The sequence below is a fragment of the Oncorhynchus keta genome, chromosome 12 (genome assembly GCF_023373465.1).
Source record: "Oncorhynchus keta strain PuntledgeMale-10-30-2019 chromosome 12, Oket_V2, whole genome shotgun sequence".
NCBI classification, from domain to species: Eukaryota; Metazoa; Chordata; class Actinopteri; order Salmoniformes; family Salmonidae; genus Oncorhynchus; species Oncorhynchus keta.
Window position 1 is genome coordinate 41,404,745 of NC_068432.1, and position 10,823 is coordinate 41,415,567.

Below are 10,823 nucleotides of genomic sequence, written 5' to 3' on the forward strand. Positions count from 1 at the left end.
AGGCCCGTCTGAAGTTTGCCAATGACCATCTGAATGATCCAGAGGAGGAATGGGAGAAGGTCATATGGTCTGATGAGACAAAAATAGAGCTTTTTGGTCTCAACTCCACTCGCCATGTTTGGAGGAAGAAGAAGGATAAGTACAACCCCAAGAACACCATCCCAACTGTGAAGCATGGAGGTGGAAACACCATTCTTTGGGGATGCTTTTCTGCAAAGGGGACAGGATGACTGCACCGTATTGAGGGGAGGATGGATGGGGCCATGTATCGCAAAATCTTGGCCAACAACCTCCTTCCCCCATTGCAGATGGGTCGTGGCTGGGTCTTCCAGCATGACAGCGACCTGAAACACACAGCCAGGGCAACTAAGGAGTGGCTCCGTAAGAAGCATCTCAAGGTCCTGGAGTGTCCTAGCCAGTCTTCAGACCTGAACCCAATAGAAAATCTTTGGAGGGAGCTGAAAGTCTGTATTGCCCAGCGACAGCCCCGAAACCTGAAGGATCTGGAGAAGGTCTGTATGGAGGAGTGGGCCAAAATCCCTGCTGCAGTGTGTGCTAACCTGGTCAGGAACTACAGGAAACGTATGATCTCTGTAATTGCAAACAAAGGTTTCTGTAATAAATATTAAGGTCTGCTTTTCTGATGTACCAAATACTTATGTCATTACTTAAAAATCATACAATGTGATTTTCTGGATTTTTGTTTTAGATTCTGTCTCTCACAGTTGAAGTGTACCTATGATAAAAATTACAGACCTCTACATGCTTTGTAAGTAGGAAAACCTGCAAAATCGGCAGTGTTTCAAATACTTGTTCTCCCCCCTGTAGATGTTTTCTAAAACCCCTTTTCCATCTGTTATCCAGAAATCAAAGTCGTTACTTATGCCAAATTCTTAAGATGGAAAAATGTATCTATGCCTTCATTTACACAAAATATAGACTCTTAAATTTCATTTGACACCCAATTTGATATACTCCTATGACCATCACATGTTGGTGCTCATGGGTCCTTTTCAATGGATATGCCCCTAACCAATAGTATATATCTTAATCTCACTTTCTATCTACGAACTAAATATACTTTCCTGCAACCCACCTCACCCAATCTGCTATTTTTATTCCTTATAACTGGAACTTACATTAGGAGCTAGTCAACTAACTAGCAACTAGTCTTTGTTAGCCAAGAGTCTTCACCTCTTTCTCAGTCACCAGCCAGCCTTAGCTCGGACAACACCTTCCAGTCTGCAAAGCGTGATATCAACCCAGAGCATATCGGTCTGCTTATCTCTACGATATCACCAGATTCCTGCCGCTTTGGATCATTATACTGGATCATCGCAGCTAGCTAGCTGCAAATGAGTGGCTACAGTTAGCTAACACCTCTGTCCCGAAGCAAGCACCAGCTATTCTTGAGCTAGCCTCGAGCTAGGCCCATATACCAGCTAATTCTAGGGCTACAATACTTCCTTTGCAAATTGGCCTGGACCCTTTATTGTCGTCACATCACGACTGGACTGCCGACGTGATCACCCGATGTGGTCTCAACAGGCTATTCTGTTACGATGTCTCCAAAGAACCATCACTAGCCGCGGCCCGCTAGCTTTTCTGAACGCTGTGTCCCCTGCTCACCTAGCGTAGTAGTGACTACCGAAAGGCACACTGACTCACCTATTGCTGCTCTTTTGACCCGATGATCACTCGGCTACACTGCTGATGCCCCCTGGACTATTTCAATAACACGGTACCTCATTATTTTTTACCTGTCGGTCCCAGCCTCAAACTCAGGTCCAGTATGTATCTAACTCACCCTCTCTGCCCATTCATTGCCATTTACCCATTTTTGTCTTAGCTCTCCTGATCAACACCTGTGATTGCTTTATGCCTCTCTCTAATGTCAATATGCCTTGTCTACTGATGTCTTGGCTATTTCTTATTGTTTTAATTCACTGTAGAGCACTCAGTCCCGCTCAAAATGCCTTAAATAGCTCTTTTCTCCCACCCCACACACATGTGGAGACCTCAACTGGCTCAACTGGTGCCTCAAGAGACTAAACCTCTCTCATCATCACTAAAACCTAGGTTTACCTCCACTGTACTCACAACGTACCATAACATTGTCTGTACATTATGCCCTGAATCTATTCTACCACGCCCAGAAATCTGCTCCTTTTATTCACTGTCCCCAACGCACGAGACGACCAGTTCTTATAGCCTTTAGCAGTACCCTTATCCTACTCCTCCTCTGTTCATCTGGAGATGTAAAGGTTAACCCAGGCCCTGTAGCACCCAGTTCCACTCCTATTCCCCGGACCCTATCATTTGGTGACTTCTGTAACCGTAAAAGCCTTGGTTTCATACATGTAAAGATCAAAAGCCTCCTCCCTAAATTGGTTTTATTCACTGCTTTAGCACACTCTGCCAACCCTGATGTCCTAGCCGTGTCTGAATCCTGGCTTAGGAAGGCCACCAAAAAATAAGAACAGATATAGCCCTTGGTTCACTCCAGACTTGACTGCCATTTACCAGCACAAAAACATCCTGTGGCGTACTGCAATAGCATCAACTAGCTCCCACAATATGCAACTTTTCAGGGAAGTTAGGAACCAATATACACAGGCAGTTAGGAAAGCGAAGGCTAGCTTTTTCAGTCTCATCTGAAAGTTGTAAATTCTTGGTTATCTGCATGAACCCTGGCAAACAATTTGAATCAGCAATACAAAATTGGGTTTAATTATTGATTTACTAAATATCTAACTAATCACACAGAATTACACATAATTAAATCATAACTTGATTACAAATTACGTCATAAAGGAAAACGTCCCTAGCGGGCGGAACAGATATGACAGCTGGTTACACAAAAGAAAAGGCGCTGAGTTTGAGTGAAAAAGCGGGAAGACAAAGGAACAAAGGGCGAAGCTGTGCTATCGTAAATACAGTATCTTAAGCATTCTAAATTACTGCCCATTTGGAAAAGGAAAATGCAATAAATATTTACTCTGAGCTGCGCTTCGGTAGGTTGGTGGTTGATGGAAGGCCGTGTTGCCCAACCGAGTCCTTTGAAGAAGGTCTCTGCTGGTAAATTGAATACGTGTAGTAACGTCGTTGTGTGGTAGACGGGATACTCTGTCTGTGCCTTCCTAACCCTCGTTTGCAGCTGCTGTTGCTAACTCAACGGCTAGGAGGTATCACTTCTGTAGTGAATAAGAGTTCAAAGTTCATACCATTCGCAACCAAAGCTCACACTGATGTTGGCTTCGTTCTGTAGTTTTTAATCGGAACCATTCTGAGATCGGACCGTCGTCCTCACGTCCTCGGAACAGGAGGTTATATTGTCATCAAGGGCTTATATAGGAAGGGAGAGGAGGGCGTGTTTGAAAAGTTTTATAGCCCATGTCCCTTCACAGGGGCTGGCCACTGATTGAGCAGAGCCCTATCTTATGAAAACCCAAATCCCATCACGATTAATTTCATATTCAAACATTTAAATTGAACAACAATTCCATGTGAATCCGATAACTCTGATGTGTAGACTTTCCACTGTGGAGTTTATGTCATCTTACCATTGATGAGAATGTCTCAGATGACAACCGAACTGACATCATATTCATTAAGTACCACCGCATATGTTCAATTGGTCGGATTACCAGAATATAGTTAATTTCCCCCCACCTTCTGATGTTCCCAGAATCTCTATGTTAACCATGGGTTTTGCAAATGTAACATCAGTAGGGTAGAGAGAGGAAAAAGGGGGGAAAAGGTATTTATGACTGTCAAACGTACCCCCAGGCCAACGTCATGACAGTAGGATGTGAGAACAGTGGAGGTAAACCGAGGCATTGAGTAACGATGAGAGAGGTTGCATCTCTGGAGGCACCAGATAAGCCAGGTGAGGTCTCCGCATGTGTGTGGGTGGGACAACAGAGCTATAAGAGCATGTTGAGAAGACTGGGGGCTCTACAGTGAAATAAAACAATAAGAACTAACCAAAACAGCAGTAAACAAAGCATATTGACATTAGAGAGGGGCATACAGCAATCACAGGTGTTGATCAGGAGAGTTAAGACAACAACGGGTAAATGGCGATGAATGGGAAGAGAGGGTCAGTTAGGTACACACAGGACCTGAGTTCGAGGCTGGGGCCGACAGATAAACAAAATAAGGTACCGTGTTAGTGAACAGTCCAGCAGGCATCAGCTGTTTAGCCGAGTGAACATAGGATTCAGCGAGCAGCAATAGGTGGGTCAGGGTGCAGTTCGGTTGTCACTAATAAGCTAGGTGAGCGGTATACACAGCGTTCAGAAAGCTAGCGGGCCAGGGCTAGTGATGGGTCTTCGGCGACATTGCAATGGAAAAGCCTGTTGAAACCACATCGGACATTTATGTCGGCAGACCAGTCGTGATGGATCGGCGGGGCTCTGTGTCGACAATAAAGGGACCAGGCCAATTGGCAAAAGAGGTATTGTAGCCCAAGAATTAGCTGGTATACTTTGTCGGCTAGCCGGGAGTTGGACCTAGCTCAAGGCTAGCTCAAGGCTAACTGGTGATTGCTTCGGGACAGAGGCGTTTGCCAACAATAGCCACTCGGTTGCAGCTAGCTAGCTGCGGTGATCCGGTGTAATGGTTCAGAGCTTGCTGTAGGAATCCGGTGATGTGGTATAGAAAAGTAGTCCTATATGCTCTGGGTTGATATCGAGCTGTGCAGACTGGCAGGTATTCACTGAGCTAAAGCTGGCTGGTGTCCGAGCTGAAGGTGAAGACCGCTAGCAGTGGCTAACAATGACTAATAACTAGTAGCTAGTTAGCTGGCTAGCTTCTGATGGACGTTACAGTTATTAGGTCTAAAAATAGCAGATCCGTACCACATTGGGTGAGGCGGGTTGCAGGAAAGCATATTTAGTTCGTAGATGGAAAGTGAGATTAAAATATATACGAAAGAAAACGAAGAAACAGACTATTTACATGGGACAAGACAAACACACGTCCGTGTCATACAGTTGAAGTCGGAATTGTACAGACACCTTATCCAAATACATTTAAACTCAGTTTTTCACAATTCCTGACATTTAATCCTAGTAAAAATTCCCTGTTTTCGGTCAGTTAGAATCAACACTTTATTTTAATAATGTGACATGTCAGAATAATAGTAGAGAGAATTATTTATTTCAGCTTTTATTTATTTCATCACATTCCCAGTGGGTCAGAAGTTTACATACACTCAATTAGTATTTGGTAGCATTGCCTTTAAATTGTTTAACTTGGGTCAAACATTTCAGGTAGCCTTCCACAAGCTTCCCACAAGAAGTTCGGTGAATTTTGGCCCATTCCTCCTGACAGAGCTGGTGTAACTCAGTCAAGTTTGTAGGCCTCCTTGCTCACACACGCTTTTTCAGTTCTGCCCACAAATTTTCTACGGGATTGAGGTCAGGGCTTTGTGATGGCCACTCCAATACCTTGAATTTGTTGTCCTTAAGCCATTTTCCCACAACTTTTGAAGTATGCTTGGGGTAATTGTCCATTTTGAAGAGCCATTTGCGACCAAGCTTTAACTTCCTGACTGATGTCTTGAGATGTTGCTTCAATATATCCTCATAATTTTCCATCCTCATAATTTTCCATTCTCATGATGCCATCTATTTTGTGAAGTGCACCAGTCCCTCCTGCAGCAAAGCACCCCCACAACATGATGCTGCCACCCCCGTGCTTCACGGTTGGGCTGGTGTTCTTTGCTTGCAAGCCTCCCCCTTTTTCCTCCAAACATAGTGGTGGTCATTATGGCCAAACAGTTATATTTCTGTTTCATCAGACCAGAGGACATTTCTCCAAAAAGCACAATATTTGTCCCCATGTGCAGCTGCAAACCGTAGTCTGGCTTTTTTTATGGGGGTTTTGGAGCGGTCGCTTCTTCCTTGCTGAGCGGCCTTTCAGGTTATGTCGATACAGGACTCGTTTTACTGTGGATATAGATACCTTCGTACCTGTTCCCTCCAGCATCTTCACAAGGTCCTTTGCTGTTGTTCTGGGATTGATTTGCACTTTTGGCACCAAAGTACGTTCATCTCTAGGAGACAGAAGCGGTATGATGGCTGCCTGGTCCCATGGTGTTTATACTTGCGTACTATTGTTTGTACAGATGAACGTGGTAACTTCAGGCGTTTGGAAACGGCTCCCAAGGATGAACCAGACTTGTGGAGGCCTACAATTTATTTTCTGAGGTCTTGAATGATTTATTTTGATTTTCTCATGATGTCAAGCAAATAGCCACTGAGTTTGTAGGTAGGCATTGAAATACATCCACAGGTATCAAATCAAATCTTATTGGTCACATACACATGGTTAGCAGATGTTAATGCGAATGTAGCGAAATGCTTGTGCTTCTAGTTCCGACAATGCAGTGATAACCAACAAGTAATCTAACTAACAATTCCAAAACTACTGTCTTATACACAGTGTAAGGGGATAAGGAATATGTACATAAGGATATATGAATGAGTGACAATTGACTCAAATTATGTCAATTAGCCTATCAGAAGTTTCTAAAGCCATGACATCATTTTCTGGAATTTTCCGAGCTGTTTAAAGGCACAGTAAACTCAGTGTATGTAAACTTTTGACCCACTGGAATTGTGATACAGTGAATTATAAGTGAAATAATCTGTCTGTAAACAATTGTTGGAAAAAGTACTTGTGTCATGCACGTAACCGACTTTCCAAAACTATAGTTTGTTAACAAGACATTTGTTGAGTGGTTGAAAAGCTAGTTTTAATGACTCCAACCTTAATGTAAACTTCCGACTTCAACTGTAAATAGCTATCGGTAGTTCAAATAAAGCAAAATGATGTACTAATAAACCCACCACAGTGATGTCGATTATGAAGTCGCAGGCGGAGAGTTCTCGGTTGAACACAGATGCGCATCGGACAGTCCTTGCACTTTTCAACCCACGCCCACCCTGATATATAACACCGCCCACTGGGCGAAATGGCGTAAAATAAGTGATGCCCCCTCTGTAAGGCTGCCATTAGCTACTAAATGACCCTTAATTTATTCTGCATGGGATTTTTAAAATAATCTGTTCAAGGACATACATTTGGTGTAATAGAAGCAATTATTGGTACCATGATTGTCTTTAAAATGTGTATTTATTTATATGAAGATTGATCACGAAGATTTACATTTCCCTTCACTATAATGGGGATCCTGTTTTCTGCATACAATGCCTGCAGTACTGCGGCCGGCCTTGAACTTGGTGGCTGATTTTAGCCATCTTTATTTTTCACCTTGTCTTCTTTTCCACTAGAGGGCGACCTCTAACAGTTATTCAGCTCAGAGGTACCGTAGATCCAAGGCCTACCATAAAAATAAACACTGTACATTGATTGGTGAGGATGGGCTGTCTGTAACAATCGTCCCACTGGTCATTCTAGCTAACGTTGACCTGATGTGAGTTTTCTTTCCTTCTTCGGAAGCAGACATTCAGAAATAAATATTCCCACACATGCTTAATCAATATGACAGAGTTAGTTTATTTGCAAGGAGACCAACCAGCTCCAATTTAAATATTTAAGAGGAAGAAATTAACATTATATTCCTCTGTAACATAATGTCACATATTGATCCACGAGGGGATGCATTCAAGTCAAGTATTTTCATAGCATGTTCATGAGCAGCTCTCTCAAATCAATGCAGACATGAGATGCCTCAATCTGCAAAACATTACACATTCTATAGTCCTCTAGTCTTTCAATTAAATGTAGAATTAGACATTCCTTCTCTTCAGTTCTATCTCTTTCTCTTCCAAAATGCTGGGTACTATGAGAACAATTTTATTTAACCGTTATCTTGACAGGGAAGTAACACAAACTAGATAAGCCATGTAAATGAGACCATAGACTCCTCAGTATGACTTCCCATGTTGCTCAAGGGAAAGGCTTTGTCTATCCCCTCATAGGGTCTTTCCACTACAAGGCATCTTTGTGCTACCTTCCTCGGGTGTGAGTTCTGAGGTGTCCCTTGATATGGCTGGACTGACTGAATCCTTTCCCACAGACAGGACAGGAGTAGGGTTTCTCCCCTGTGTGGACCCTCAGGTGGGTCTTCAGATGGACTGACTGGCTGAAGCGTTTACCACACACGTGGCAGCGGTACGGTCTCTCTCCAGTGTGGATGCGTTGGTGCTCCCTGAACCTGCCTGAGTAGCTGAAACTCTTGCCACACACACCACAGTGGAAGGGCTTATCCTTAGTGTGAGAACGCAGGTGGACCTTGAGGTAACTGGTAGAAGTGAATGACTTCCAACAGACTGTGCAGAGGATTTGCCTGTGACTAGTGTCACCACTGTGTGGTACTGTGTGGGATAGCATGTGTGCCTTCAGTTGGGATAGCTCACAGAACACGGCACCACACTGAGTACATGAGTGTGTCTGTGTGTCCTCTGGTCTCCTTTCTGGATCTCTCTGAACACTTTCAGTGTTCTCACTCTGTGTTCTAGAACAGTCTGGATTTACTGCAGAGAGGGGCTGAGACTGAGGGGAGTCACTGGTTGGTTCTGATAGTGATACTCCATAGCCCTCTCCATCAGGTTCTGTTTTGATCTGTCCAGTTGTGTTGGTCAGTAGAGAGTACTTCTCTCTGTTCTCCACAGTTTGGAGAAGATGTGTGGACTGAGGTGGCTCCTGATCACAGTCACCTTTCACACAGAGAGGAATGATTATGGAGTCTTCTTTGGTATCAGCCTCCGGCCCTTGAATCTGCTCTACCTCCTGACGGGTCCCAAGTTCACCCTGTTCCTCTTTAATCTGTGTGGGCTCTGTGTCCTCCTGCCCCAGACTTGGGCTCCACTCCTGCTCACAGCGCTGTTGCTCAGGGGGAGTTTGCTGCTCTGAGACAACAGAGAGAATGGGCTGAGGAGCTGTTGGAAAGAAGACAATAAATGATGTCAGTGAAAGTAATGACAGCTGTTGACGTTTGATTGACAAGACCAACATTGTGTTAGCTAGCTTGTTCTGGGAATGGAATATATATATATATGTATATCTATGTCTCTGTCTGAATCTCAAATCTCGCCTTCCCCTCGCCCCTCTATTTGCGAGTTCACGCACACCTCCCCCATATGCACAAGTGTCCTAAAGCTGAGGGTGTGAAAATTATGGAGGGTGTAGGGGATAATTAGACTCTCCGATAACCAATTGCCTCAGCAACGCAATGCTGCAAGGCAAACAGTGTTCCATTGGAAATTAATGTACTTCTGGTGTACCAAAACCGTGTTGGTGTGATGAGAAGGCATTATTATATGCCAAGTGCATTTGTTTGTCTGATTTTTGATACATGTAAAAGATTAAATACCTCACAAAATGTAATGTTTAACTGTTACTGATGTTTATATCTTGTAAAACGACAGGGTGGATTTGTTAATAATAATTTCATGCTTGTTTTATTATTTCAAAGTGTAACATGAATTGCATCATTCAAGTCACCAGTGTCCCAAAGTTGATGGGTTTAATGACCCCCTCATCACTCTCAGGAAGTCACCCTCGGATTTCGCCAGCAACATGGGGAAACTGAGGGCCCTCGGTCCAGCTTTTGTCAAATTAATGTCCGATTTTACTTTTTGTAGCAGGCTAGGAAAATGTACTCAGCAAGTTCGGTTAATTAGGTTAATGTTAGGAAAATGGTTAGGGTATGCTCAAATGCAAAAAAAAAAAAAAAACATCAACTTTTGACATTAATTTGGCACAAGCTGAATTCCTTCCAGCCATGACCAGGGCCCTCAGATCGAGTTGGTAGGGGCGAGGGGTGGGATACACAGTCTCTCTGCCCTAAACATTCAACTACTGTAGAATACAATTTAACGTTTCTAGCCCTATAGCTAATTTGTGTAATGTCGAGCTAGCTACATACCCGGTAAGACCGGTGTGATCAAGTGGCGTTTCAGGTATTGGTTTTCTCGCTTTGTCCGGGCTATTTCTTCCTGGTACTCAGAGATTGTGTCTCCGACCACTCTAAGTATCTCCTCGGCAGCTTGCATCAAACGCTCAGTTAGATACACATTCAGATATTGTAATTTAGCCATCGTTGGACGATTCTAGGGGGCAAAATAGCTTCCCAAAATACACGTAGTCTGGGCAAAGACAGCACAGTCTTCAGAATCTCAGTGGCTCGGGCTTGTTGTCAAACATGAACGCTGTACTGCACGGAAGTGACGTCAGCACGACAGGCACACATTGGTAGAATTGCTCGTTTTCAGATTTAAGAAAATATAGCTAAAGTTGGGTCATTGACATTGTAAAAGAGATACACACCATTGCATTGGTATGCCGCGTTGCACATCATGAAATAAAGAAAAAAAGGGCGACTTTGACAGACTGAGCAGTACACTAAGTAGACTACCACTGGAAGAACGTGAAAACATCAATTCAGTAAGGTAATTAGTTACTACAATTTATGTGTTAATCTGATCCCTTCCAGAATGTCAACACAATTACTTCTAAAAAGGCATATTATGCTATATAATGTAGCCTAAGCTATGATATTGGATAGGCTATTCATATCAAGTATCTATTGTCATAGTGTGAATGATGGAAAAAATGTATACATTTATTAATAGGCATTAGGAAGGTGCCTGTAATAGTGTTCTGTAATGACTGTATTTATTCACATTTTCTGTGTCTACATTCATAGGTCATGGACAGGACACACCAGACAGGACCCACCGGACCTACAGCCATCTTGGGTAGTGCGCATCCCAGGCTGGCAAACCTGGATAGGGTGTTCCCCAAGGTGACATTCTATTGAAATCCACCCTACTCCTGGTCATTTTTTA

At 43.3% G+C, this 10,823-nt stretch overlaps 1 protein-coding gene across 2 annotated transcripts in view; it reads right to left on the bottom strand.

The window, feature by feature from the left end:
• LOC118391510 (zinc finger protein 227-like) overlaps positions 1-10,209 on the bottom strand; it is a 54,989-nt gene extending 44,780 nt beyond the window's left edge. The window contains exons 1-2 of one of the 2 annotated variants that reach the window (XM_052458333.1): positions 9,902-10,209; positions 8,761-8,912 (exon numbers count right to left, since the gene is read on the bottom strand). In XM_052458333.1, the coding sequence (XP_052314293.1) occupies positions 8,761-8,912; positions 9,902-10,073 (324 nt within the window). In that variant the 5' untranslated portion in view covers positions 10,074-10,209. The remainder of the gene's footprint in view (positions 1-8,760; positions 8,913-9,901) is intronic. The other variant, XM_052458334.1, reaches the window with a different exon arrangement.
• Positions 10,210-10,823: the final 614 nt, after the last annotated feature.